The sequence below is a fragment of the Epargyreus clarus genome, unplaced genomic scaffold, assembly GCF_041222505.1.
Source record: "Epargyreus clarus isolate Ecla_fem2 unplaced genomic scaffold, WU_Ecla_fem_2.2 ptg000004l, whole genome shotgun sequence".
In the NCBI taxonomy this organism is placed as follows: domain Eukaryota; kingdom Metazoa; phylum Arthropoda; class Insecta; order Lepidoptera; family Hesperiidae; genus Epargyreus; species Epargyreus clarus.
The window spans coordinates 11,400,887-11,414,669 of record NW_027332212.1 but is presented as its reverse complement, the minus strand read 5'-3'; the positions used below and the strand labels follow the sequence as shown (position 1 = coordinate 11,414,669).

The window sequence follows — 13,783 nt, the reverse complement described above, 5'->3', positions numbered from 1 at the left end:
TTTCCTATCTTATATAAGAAACAAATTTCTTCTTTACTGTTTAGAAGAAATTAAAGCAACATACAATGATAGAGAATAAACCTTACACCAAAAATATTGACCCTTCGAACCGGATACACTAATATTTAAATATATATACCATAAAGGCTATTTGCCTTATTATTAATTTTCAAAATCATATTCTTGAAAAAGTTCTTAACGTTGTTTGCAGTGTACCAATCTACAGCCTATCGCTCTGAGACTCGTAGGGACCCAGTAGGGAACAGGGACACTAATTAGCAAACAATATGACGTATACAAGAAGGACACCTTAGTATAAACTCACTAGTTATTGACGTCATTCTCAGCGATGGCGTCCAGCTCGTCCGCGGTGAGCTGCATGTTGCCGGGGAAGCGCGGGTTGCGCGCGTGGAACTTGAGCTTGCACACCAGCAGCGTGCAGTACAAGTGCACCAGCCTCCCGTAGCCCTCGCGCAAGTGGACCTACCGGAATAGATTTTTTTTATTGCATGACATATTAGCTTGTGCGTTTACTTCTTACGCGTAAATTGTAACGTAAGGTATCTTGTTCTAAGTATAAAGATAAACCTTTAGTTTTAGTGACCCTGTGTTGGGGGCGGAATAACATTAATTTATGACATGACATTACTAGCTTTTGCTTGTGACATCTTACCCGTAAATTGTAACGTACGGTATCTTGTCCTAATTATACCTTAAACTTTTAGTTTTAGTGTTGAGTTGGTTGCAGGGATATTCTCTTGCGGCTTAACAAGCCATACTGAATAATGGTTAATCAGAAAATTATGGTCACTTTCAGGCATATAGATTGACAAAAAGTCTTTTAAATATAGTGGTCCCAAATTATAGATTTATACATTTCAAAAATCCTAGAAGCTTAACTGCAATTCACTGGATTGCTTCAGGATGAACAAAGCTTTAAGACCACTTACTATGTTATTAAAATTTCATGTAACGTGAAAAATATGGACACATATACAAGTAGAATAGAATTTTGAACATAATTTACATATATAGCTTACCAGGAATCGATACTAAAAATCGTTGAATGCCAGAACGATATAGAAAACGCTGCCCCACGGAAGCCGCTTATTAAGTCCAGTATGATGTGTTTACTTGAATATAGTGAATACATTAGTCTTACCCATAACTTGCCGAGGTTCTCGATCATGCCGATATGTCTCTGCGAGTCGTCGAGGCAGGCGGGGTGCCCCTCGCGCAGCAGCTTGTGGGTCACGTGGCAGAACTTCCACGCCACGATGCGGTTGTCTTGTATCGGCAGACGTATCGCCACCATCTGACAACACATGTGTATGTTTACGTCACAGTTCATGTTTTTAGAAGAAATCACAAGTCATTTTTTTCAATTTATTAAATAATATTTTATCAAATACCAATGTAAAACAGTGTGGTTCGACCAGGGAGGTTTCACCGTCACACCAACTTCTAGCGTGAAGTAAGAACTAATTCACTGCTGGGTGACTTACATAATAATATGAGGCGACTCTCTAAGTCCTTAGGAGTTGCAATGAATCTTTCTACATAGAACGATTCTATCTGAATGATCAGTTTCAGGTAGAATCATTGTTCTATACGGAGTTCGTTGCATAAATAAATAGTACATGACCAACATGCTACTTTATTAACATCATAACATCTTTGTATTATGGTAACTTTTCAGTTATTTTCTTACCCAGTATGTGATGGCGCTCTGCTCCTGGAATGTACCGATGATAGTGCTTCTGACATGTTTCTCTTTAACGGGTGTCTCGATAGAGTTAATGGCTTTTTGGATAGCTAAAGTCTGCAATACAGGAGCATAACAAATATTTTAATGACGTAGTAAATATATAAAATATTGTAAAATAATCATTTTACATATTATATTTTTCAAAAAACAATAAATCAGAATATTGAGAATTATGATCTCAAAAACAACTATATACACACTATTTTGTTAGTGGTATATGAGGATTATATATCATTTATAGTAGTCATATAATCATGTAAAATATTTCATTCTAGTTGATGCAACTGCATTCACTGGAAGCCGTACCCATACTCACTGTATATTCCGATATAAGGACGTTCGTTCATGCCGAGGTTAACCAACTAATTGAATACCAAATCATGTGCAGCATAATGTTCGTAAGAGTTAAATGTGTTTTGGATTGAAATTATTTCATGCCAAATAAATTACACTTAACCTAAGCGATCAGGATGAAGAATATGAAGTGAGATGTACAATGTTTAAGAAGAGTTCCATGCACCTTATAAATATTATTATAATTAGAACATTATATTTAGTGAAATTTATCAGTTGCACATGAGTGAAAATGTTTACTTTACATCTTACACTAAAGATATCCTAACGAGCGTATGGTAGACTGGAGGCGTATAATTAGTGATGTGCATCACACGTGCCCACTGCACTTCGCGTAGAGTGTGTGGTATTTATAGCTACCCCTCGGTAAACACCCAGTGTCAACAGCCCCTAAGTAATAAGGCGATAAATATCTATACAAATGTAATATAGAGTAGTAGATAGTTAGTCCAAAATAGTTATATTACTTGAATTTAAGGAGAAATTTCCGAGAAGTAGTTAACAACGGTCAAATTAGGTTTTAATACTCATCTGTTATTTAGAGGAAATGGAATGCAAAACACTCCAAAACGAATTCTATTCAGGCTCAGTCCAAAGTTATCAAGTTTATACAATGAGTATGTAGTATGACTAAGAACATTATGTATATTGGTATAACTAAGAGACCAATATTTCTTTTCGAGAAACAAACAGTATAACTAATATATTTTTGTCTTTGACTGTTAAAATATTAGGTACCATACATTTAAAAATAACAAAGCCAGATAACACCGAGTTCAATATAAAAGATTATTCTCAACTACCTTGAAGATTTCATCTGAATAGTTTACTCAGCTGAAAAGTTTCCCGATAGCTGAGAGGTTCAGATAGATAATTCTTTAAATAATGTTCCCATTTACTTCGACAGGAGAATGACTTTGTTTACCTAGCTTCGCTAAAGATATAACGAGCAACCTATAATAAAATCCAATAGAATATGAGAGTCTCATCATCTCTTAAACTTACTTAGTTAATAACTACGTTATAAACAATTAAAATTGTTTTAGGTATGTCTCCAAACATACTCATATCTTACTCTTGCTTGCTTAGCATACAATTTGCCTTAAAAATGTAGTAACCCTATGTCCAATGGATATTTTAAACCCAAACCACATTATTATAACAGTTACACAAAAGCATTAACATAAACGTGCGACAAATCAACGAGGCTATCGCGAATGACGTATTAACGTTATGGTAATATCGTTAATAATGCTCGGATTAAACTCATTATAGCCTTTACAACTTTAAGATAGAGACACTGGTTACATAAACGTTATGGGAGAGTTCTTGTGAAATATTGCTGTTTTTAGTTTGATAAAACAGATATTTAGCCAATATTTGGTACATCGTATATATCGATATAGAAAACCGTTTTTTAATTAATACTCTTCGAAGCTAAAGCACTTGCCAAGTTGCTATTTTCAGTTGCAAATGGTAGAAATAAGTAGATACATACTTAGATATGTATTCTAATTTATTTCATTTTTTTTCAGATCCCAGACGGAATGGTGACAAACAGTAACGTAGCTATAAGATTGAGACCGATATAAGATTTACTTACGGTTATTTAGTTTTATACCTTTGGAGATTCGTTGTGTCATAAGGATTGGCTACGAATAGAGATGGGCAAAACACCCGGTTTAAACCCAGTACTGGGTTTAAACCCGATAAAGACCCGTTTATACCCTCCCACAGGGTATTTATTTGGGTATTTAAAAATGATTTCATAAAATCTGTAGACAGTTTTTAAAATAGTTCAAATATTTATTGAATAGATATACATGAAGTTTCTACGGTATTTTCAACGTTTTTACATTTTTTAATGTTATATTTTTAGGTACTACCTACTTTTTTACCCGACTGCCACAGAAAGATTATGTCTTTCGCGCATATTTTGTATGTGTAAATCTTTTTAATACATTCGGATCTGGTTAGATAAATTTCGACAGACATATCGTTATATATGTCTAAAATACCAAAGTGTCATTTTTTCATAGATAGGAGTTTGAAAAAAACTGAAAGGGTTTAGGCCAATTGTGATAAAATCTAAAACTGCATCGTTAGATTTTTGAAAATCCGGAAGCCTACGAATAATGTATCGTTACGATATAATATATGAATGTTTTTTATTAATCGCATGGTATAATAAAACTATGCCTAATTCTTGTTAATACGTATGCGGTACCACCAATTTATGTATTAACCTGCGACCTAGTTCGTGTAACCCGCTTAGAAACGTTAATAATTAAAAATGTTATAATTGTACATCATGCAACCATACTTAGGTATGCGTGCTCTGTTTCTATAACCATACATTTTACGATCATTTCATTTTAAGTTTCAATGTAATTGGTAAATATTGTTTTCTTCTACACGTAATAAAAAGTACACTTTATAAAATACCTATATAATTTATCTGAATTTTTTAGCTATCCAAAAGGCGATTTTAACGAAATAATATAATGCACTTGAAAAAAGTAATATAATATCAATTAAGCCATGAGTAAACTCTTTTTTGTAACGTAAATCGTTAAATTGAAATAAAAGTAAAGTAGGATAGAAAGTAAAGAATTTAAAAGAACTTACGCGCTTAACGGTAAATGAGAAATTTGTTTGTTTACAAAATAAATTTGGTAAAGAAGAATGCCATTACATATAAAGTTGGAAGAAAAGTTTCAAAATACAATACCATTTTAATATGAAGGATAGTGTAAATGAGGCAAAAAGGGAGGTCATATCACATATTCCATTAATTGTTATTGGGACACGGTTGTAGGTCACCTATACGATAGTTAAAATTAAGTGAGATACTATAATTTAAGGGCACATACATTTTTAATTCAAATAAATTTAAGCCTAAATCAAAATTTACACAGAACGATTCTCTGTTTTATTCAAGGGAATGAATCCAACCAATCGGTTGGATCTATTGATAAACGCACAACGTATTTTGAGGACACCGACCTACGACTTCGGACATGGTAAAGAGATCAAGACAAGTGAAGAGCTTACTGCTAAATATAGGGCGAAGACCGTCAAGTTCGACGGTTCAGTAACTAAACAAAGACACATTGGATATTACTACTGAATGATATCCAATGGCTAGAGCCTCAAGTTATACGACTTGCACGTACTAAAACTTCTGCCATAATACTTCCTTTCTACATAGGTTAATGTTTTCTCATTTTTTAAAGATCCCTTAAATATATGTATGTGATCTTTGTATTATATACATAGACGTCCAAACTTTGTCCTCAGAGCAAAGCAATGTTAGTAGGTATTAGGTTGAATTTTAGACACTTATGAGAGCATTTACCTACTTCTTTAATCTCTATAAGCCGTCATTATCATAAGGCCACCGTATAAAATCATTTAGATACAAAATTCTTACATTGCTTTCCTGGGCAACTGTCCGTAACCACAAACGCAAAACGTGTTGTGATTGTCCCATTATAGAATTCTTCACATCATACATCCATCTCACGTATCATGTGTCAATATTTACATATACCAAGTTTTATACATTTAAACGGCGCTTTCAATCAACATCGTTACATTTATATAGACATTCCTTCGTAGTTCGTACTTACTAACATTTGCACCAATGAAATACTTTCAAGTTATTTCGTTGCAAAACAATGCTGGAATTTTGCCACTAAAACCTGTCTGGATTGTTATCGGATTGATCAAACCACAGCCTTTATCGGAATCAGACCAAAACAGTAATAAACAGAAGCGAACATTAATTTAAATTAAGGATTCATTTCTGCATTCGCATCGGCCTTAGGTTTTAATAACTATACACGTAGATTCTCAAATTAAAACATTCCCAAATACATGCAATATACTTCTATACAAAGATTAGAATTGCATTGTTTTCCAAGATTACATAAGTTAAATAATGTGCATTTAGTAATGATTTGCACGGTGCGGAGTTGAATAACAGAAATAGTTATTTTATTTACGTTTTTGGTATTGTTTTTATTTCGTTGCATATTATGACATTACTAGCTAACCCGGCAAACGTTGTGTTGTCATATCAATAAAAAAATGTTAACGGTGAACAACCCTTATCACTTAGGGTATAAAAAATAGATAGTAGCCGGTTCTCAGACCTACTGAATATGCATATAAAATTTGGTGAAAATCGGTAAAGCCGTTTTGGAGGAGTACAGTAACTAACATTGTGACACGAGAATTTTATATATAAGAGATAAATGAATTCGTTTGAAAGAATAATTCATATATTTAGAATATGCAAAAAAAGTAGGACAATTCTTTGGGATTGGCCAAGCATGGAAGTCGCCAAAGAACCGTTATAGAACCACGTGACCTCGGCTTGGAAGACACGATGTTCCAGCAATGAAATGAACACAATATAATATATCTATGACCAATATTGAGAGTTCTGTTATGTCCATATATGAGAATACGGAAACCGCACTTCAATAAATTGATAGGGTGTACTGTAACCATCCTGAGAACTCCCTGTCCCTCATTTAATAGACATTTATTACTGATTTAGAAAATCATTTTTCATCGTCCTACGAGATTATTCGATTATACTGATTGCACATGACTATATATAGTGATTTGAGTGAGGTTAAAAATATGTTATGAATAACAACGAATTTAGAGTAAAGAACTGTAATTATACTTTTGTCGAGAACTTTAAATTCTTTTGATTCAGAAATTTCTCCTCTAAAGTTGTCGACATAAGTATAATGATGCAATTTCATTGAATGGCAATACCAAGGTGAAGGAAATGTGACTTACCAGCTGATAGAAACGTTTGTCGTGGGGGTTCGCCATAGCAACGTGTTAGTGCACAGCGGTGGTGTCAGCAGCATGCATTAGTATAGTGTCGGGAGCTGCAAGAAGAACATGGAAGCCACCCTCAGTTAGTACCTAGTTGGGATCACATTTGTTAGATAGACCACGATAAGTAAATTGATTGAAAGTATCGAAAATTGTTTTATAAAACAAATGTATTGTGGATTAGTAAAAACTTAGCCGTTTGACGGTTTTACTTCGTCTCATATTAACAGTTTAATTAAAACATAAGAAAGAACACTTTGGGTCAAAACATGTGAAATATAGACTATAGGCGTATTAACTTAGTAATTAAACTATATATTTTAATCAAACAGTTAATACACATATGATAATATCAGTCTTTTATACTGGTCTTATTTGAAAAACAAAAAAAACTCTCAAAAAACAAAGACTATGATACAAGACGTGTAACAAATTCAAAGTTGCGTCTAAAGTTATTCCAGAATGTTTAGTAATTTTTTAACGATTCCCAGTAATTATGTTGTATTTCTTTCGTAAGATAATCCACTTGCGGTCGAAGAGTTCGATCATGCAGAAAAGCTAAAGACCTAATAACGTACTTTGTGTATTTCACTCGCATTGTGATCAACTGACACAACGGGAAACAATTACACGAAAACTTGTTTTTATTTCACCTCATTACAAGGAAAATACAAATCACTGCAGTATTTTTTTTACCAAAAACATGGTAGTTAAAAAAAAATTTGCTCCAGTCGAAGCTATTTTATTTTATTCAAAATCGATATTATTGTTAAGATATGCGATATAAGATATTTCGAAAATTCTATATCCAGTCTAATATATCGATATTTTGATCGATATTAAACCTATGCAGATATAATATAACTATATCAAAAATAAAAACAAAATACTGTTTCGACGAAAAAAAAAAGGAAGTCATTACAATTTATAATCTCTCGGCAAAATTGTTCTTACTTGAATATATTTAGTGGAAGTTTGGAATTATTAACAAAATCAGTACATAGATATTTAATGCCTTCGAAATTTACATCAACTTGCATCCACAATGGTATTCACTTTGTGATAATGTGTTTTAACATCAGTAATGTCAATTTACTTATCTTGGTCTATTGCAATAAGGTAGGTATTATAATCAGGGTGGTGGAATGACAAGATAGTGAATCTTGTGATGAGCGTATCAGACATGACAGGTTGGCAATCCGTTATGAATTGAATATTATGATTAAATTTACATTTCCGGTGTTAAATTAACTTGTCCTCTGTTTCATATCGTAATGAGTAATAATTTATTGCTATTTCCATTGTAACTTTGCAGGGATATCTTACAATTTAATATCTGCTCGAGTAATAATTGTAGAGTTAGTTAAGGTTCTTTTTCTGTAAATCTTTGGTAATTCGTGCACTAAATGTTTTGTGTAATTTTCAAATAAATAAAATGATACAGAAGGATACCGATGAATACCTTCATAAAAACACTCCATAACTGCTAGCATAGTAAGCTTTATGCTGGTATGCAATAACTTACCTTGATTGTGATTATTACGGTGATAAAGTTCTGATTGTTATTAGTTTTAATTACTAGCATTAACAAGCGAAGTAGTTTATAAATTGAAGTACTTCAAAGTTTTCGTTTCGGTCAAATTTATTTTTTAAATAACTTAACAACTATGAATTTATTAGTTTTTACAATATAACATATGTGATTCCAGACTTGTTCAAAGTAACATACAGTATTGCCACCGTGTCATATCTGTTTTGTTCAATGACCATCACATTCTCGAAGTGCAGGGTGAATAAACACAAGTCATTCTAAGTTTCATGCAATTATTTTCACAGAACGATGGTTACAATATGATTAATATATCTGAACAAATGTCAGGAAGTTCTATAGAGATTGTGTAATGACAGATTTTGTGGGACAATTAGAAAAAACATTGTTTTCCACGCCGACACGTAGTCCTTTGTTATTGTTACGTGGTTTGCAACAACGAGGTTATCTCTATTGAATAAAAACCGCTCGACAGACCCTGTGTTTTTTATTCAAAATAACTTACCAAATGTACCATATTATTAATTCGCTTGTAGCTTAGCACCAGTTTCTATTTAATTTGGTATGTGGTATTACCTGTAATAAATAGTACATTACAATACGAGGACGAAAAATTTTTTTCTGACAAGTGTGAGTTTGCAGGCCGAGCCGCAGGCGAGGACTGCAATCACACGAGTCAGAAAAACATTTTTCGTCCGCGTGTTGTATAAAATTTTATATTACGGGGTCGGAAATGGGGGTTTTGCGCACGCGAAGCGTGCGTAAAACGTCCATTTACGCACGCCGTGATATAAAAATAATTTATTTAGAAACACATTAAATAAAACAAATATATTTACAAACAGTTCGCGAGTATAACAATGCTGATATATTAGTATTATATATCGTTCATATAATTAACTAGCATTTAATAATTAAATATAAATAGCGATACAAAATGGATGTTATTCATTTTACATTTTCCTGAAATATGACGTCATTGTTCAGTATAAAAAGACCCACATAGACAACACCTCATAAAACAAAACTGAGGTAATTAGGTATAAATATAAATAAAATTATTTGTAACAATAACTAGTAGGCATCTATGTTTATAAACTTTAGATCAGGAGTAAAATCACACAAGTATCTGGTTACTCAGCGATCAACACATGTTTAACGTTAAATCAGGGACAGTAAATCGATCGTTCGGATCTCCCACGCAGAGGGACTAATTCCGGAAACACCACTTTACGAGCCATCTCCCGTACAACATAAGGCCCACAGGACGTTCTCGTTAATACGACACCACTGTTTTTGTATCAAGTGGGTAATGGAAGTATTTGTTTCCGTGCCCAGTTCAAAACAATTACGAATGTGATACACACAAAACTGTTGAATGATATATGTAATACCATATTAAATTACTACTGCTACTTGATATTCATAATGTAAAAGTTTTTAAACTCTTCAATGTGCAAGTTTGTTTATTAAGACCTAATCCTTCTGATTCCGAGATTATACTCGTTCCCATTTTTATTATTAACTAAACCTATAATTTCCATTGATTCCACTATGATCGTACAGTGGAAGACGACGTGAATTAATAAATAAGGACATACGGGCAATTTACTCCATTATAGTTAACATTGATTTATACAAGTTTTGCATTCCTGCATATCGTTTAATTACAGGCACAACCGCCTGCTTACACCAGCAACGACAATATATAAAGGCACTACAAAGCGGATACGGTTAAGATTTTCATACAAATTCTTCATACTGACATCTCGGATCGATTGAGTTTTGACATAATGCACAAAGATTACGATGTCGTGGATTGCGATTGATTGATTTCTAAATGACGATCTATATTTGATAATTACTTTATATACTAGACATTATTAAATTTGAATCTTTAGTACGTAAATATGGATAGATTAATTAATAATAACGGGCGATAGTTAATTGTCTTTGCCGGTAAACTGCAAAGTACCTTGCAAACATTACAATGACGATTTCACAAGCACCTTCATTGTACGAATTGTATCCGTGAGTATATTGCGAAATGCTAAGACACCGACCGCCATGAACGTCGAACGTTCCCACCTAATCGGAATAGTTTCGTGATGTCTTATGGTTGGCATTTGATAAGCGAAATGTGAAACTTCGACATGGTTATGTGGGTGATTTTGTTTCACCTCTTTAATATTATATACAGAAGTAATGTGTTCATCTAATGCAGAAAAATGAATATTAGAAACATTATAATAAGTTTCATTACAGGAAGTTATGTGCATATGTATTACAAATTTATCAGTGTGTTATAACGGTTCACATTGAATTCTTTAAAAAAAACCTCAAAGTCGTGTTAAGTCTAAAGTGACTTAAACCACTGTATAAGCATCTATATTGTACTATGCTTAAACCTTTCTCAATTCTAAGGCTAGTCCTGACAAAATTGGTTTAGTCGTGTTCAAGATTAGTCCGGAAAAACAGGAAGCACTAACACCAATAAATACAAGTGTTTGACGCACTTATCGCACAAACAAGGATGTGGACAATGGAACGTCAGTTATTTCTAAATGACATCCAGACACTTCGATCTTACATGTGTTGATACATATACGAGTACAATGTGATGTATAGATCAGGTCACCAGATGTTGTGCACATTTTGATTGCAAACTTCCATGTGGCAGGTGTGTGAACCAGTTTTTACGCAAGACGGTTTTAAGTTAACCTTGGCCATTTCAAGGATTTATACCAGAGGGGTGTCTTTTCGTAAACAGTACGTAACTCATGTCAATAAACATGCAGTAGAATAAGTAGAAACTTGTCCCAAAGATCTTAGAATAAAATAAAATTCAAGTTTGAGTCCACCTTCCGCGACATAAAGATTGATACAATTCATGTTCGAGGAAACAGGCATAACCTTTTGAAGTTCCACGTAAGTTATTAAAACAAATGTGAGAGTGGTCACGCTTTGCGGTGAATGCACGCCATGTGACGTTGGCCATTCACGCACCGATTGCTGGCTATTATCACAGTTGTTACGTATCTGTGACGGCGGTGTGAGGAAATGCAGCAAATTATGCGGAACACATCGGCCTATAACGATTGTGGACTAACGTGAAAATCTTTAGCATTTCTTGTGATTGAAGCAGCACGCGAGAACAGTCCAGCTTAATATTAAGGCATCATTGCAGCTTAAAGTATTGACACCAAATCCTAAGGTCTTGCCCGAACACGATTAATTCGTTGCTGCTTCTGAGGATTCGACTAACCCCTTCCAGGCGTATTCTAGATATTGCTAACACGAAGCAGAAAAATGGCGAGGCAGTATTAACGTTAAAATGCAGTTGATAACGAGTAGACAAGCAAAGCAAATAAGATTACATAGCGTTCCAAATAGTCACCAATTCATCAGTTTCTTTCTGAAATATTACCTACTAAAAAACCTAAAAACCAAAGAGTCAAGAAATATTGTAAATTTCTATCCAAAATATTTAGGTATGCTTTTCAAGGATTATGATTTTATTTACAAACAATATCAGATGAATGAAGTACCTACTTACAATTACACAACGTAGTAAGTAAGGAATTTGGTAATTTTCCTAGGAAATATACACGGAAAACTCATGTTATGACCATGAGGGAATGACCAAGGAAAACCGACACATCGCAAGGGCTTTGGCACACTTGGTAAAACAGGTCGACCCCGACTTGAATCATCCTTTGAAATATGACTTGATGAATCGCAATATAAGTAGGTCTCTTTTAAAATTCATTGTGATTATGTTAATTTGCAAATATAATTTCAGATTTAGATTATTTATTAATATAGAAGTAACGGACAGACTAAATTGGAATGTCACGTATAAGTATCTCACCCTTACTAGACCCTCTAAACCGACACAGCGACGCTTTAGATACCTTTATCAGAAAAAAATAGGTTTCATTACCAAAGCCGAACCACGAAATGTTCTACCACGGTTTTAATGAGAAGAAGAATAGTATAGAAGATTTTACTATAGTAATGCATGATGAAAATTACATTACACTGTTGTAGTACTATGTTGCGTGCATCGCAACACAGGACAATTGTAACCATCCAGTTTACACGTAGGAAAAGGATGTACGGCGGCGGTTGCCCCGGCCATAATAATTCCCCTTTGACAGCTATGACATAGTACCACAGTTCGGTAATATGAAGGTTCATGGCTGATAAATGGGACGTCCATTACAGAGCAACGTTACTCGTTTGGAAATAATCAGTCGATAAAACCAATAAAATTGAGCTCAACTCAATACAAGGACTAACATTGCAAATAAATACGATAAAAAAGATACATACCTACTGTAAGGAGTTACCTGAGAAAAAATAAGTCATACTTGAGACTTGAGAGTTCCCAATAGTTTTTGACCAGCTTTATAGGCTATAGCTTTAACATTAGCTTTTTGTGGGACCCACCAGTTGAATAATGATGATGTTGCAAGCAAAATTTCGCCTAATAAAGTAAAACAACAAATTAATGCATCATCGATGACTAACTTCATGGTGCTAAATAACGTTATAATATGGTATTATGTTTACTAGCAAAAATAGTAACAGAAATGGTAATTTCTATGAATCATGGTGTGTATTTGAATAAATACGATAATTTGTATGGCAATGTGCAATAGCAAATGATATTTTATCTAAGTAGGTACTATAAAATATATAAAACATTTAATACATCATGAACATTGTATTTAACATAAGATAACACAATACCATTACATAATGTCAAATTTAATCAATTTGGGAATCGCATCGGGAACATAAAAAAATGAGTGTAACAAAATATAAAAGCGCAATCTGAATTTAAAATTGTTTTTTTTTTCCTAAACTGAAGAAAAACGTTTGTTAAAGCGAAAAAGTGGATGCGGATTTACTACGGAATTCTAAGAAGAATATAAATAGAAAAAAACATGTTATATGCGCCGAAGCAGCCAGCAGAATACCGTTCGTATTATAGGTATTAACATGTAATTGTGATGCAGAGTGACAGTGCCATGCTTCAGCGATTGAGGTAATTTTAAATCCGATTACAAACATATGTGTTAAATAATTATAGAAGAACTGTGGTTACTATTTTGATTTCTTACCTTTTCATGATTCCTTTTCATGATATGCACAATAATACAAGATTATAAAAGATAAAGACAAATAGTCCCGAACGAAATATAAAGACTAAAAATCGTCAATTTTTAACAAATAAAACAACTAAT

The 13,783-nt window shown here is 33.4% G+C and overlaps 1 protein-coding gene across 1 annotated transcript in view; it reads right to left on the bottom strand.

Annotated features, from left to right (window-relative positions):
- The window catches only part of Hip1 (Huntingtin interacting protein 1), a 36,652-nt gene that overhangs the window by 16,698 nt on the left and 6,171 nt on the right, over positions 1-13,783 (bottom strand). Inside the window, exons 2-4 of the mRNA XM_073093319.1 lie at positions 1,712-1,822; positions 1,163-1,315; positions 326-483 (exon numbers count right to left, since the gene is read on the bottom strand). Of these exons, the coding sequence (XP_072949420.1) occupies positions 326-483; positions 1,163-1,315; positions 1,712-1,822 (422 nt within the window). The remainder of the gene's footprint in view (positions 1-325; positions 484-1,162; positions 1,316-1,711; positions 1,823-13,783) is intronic.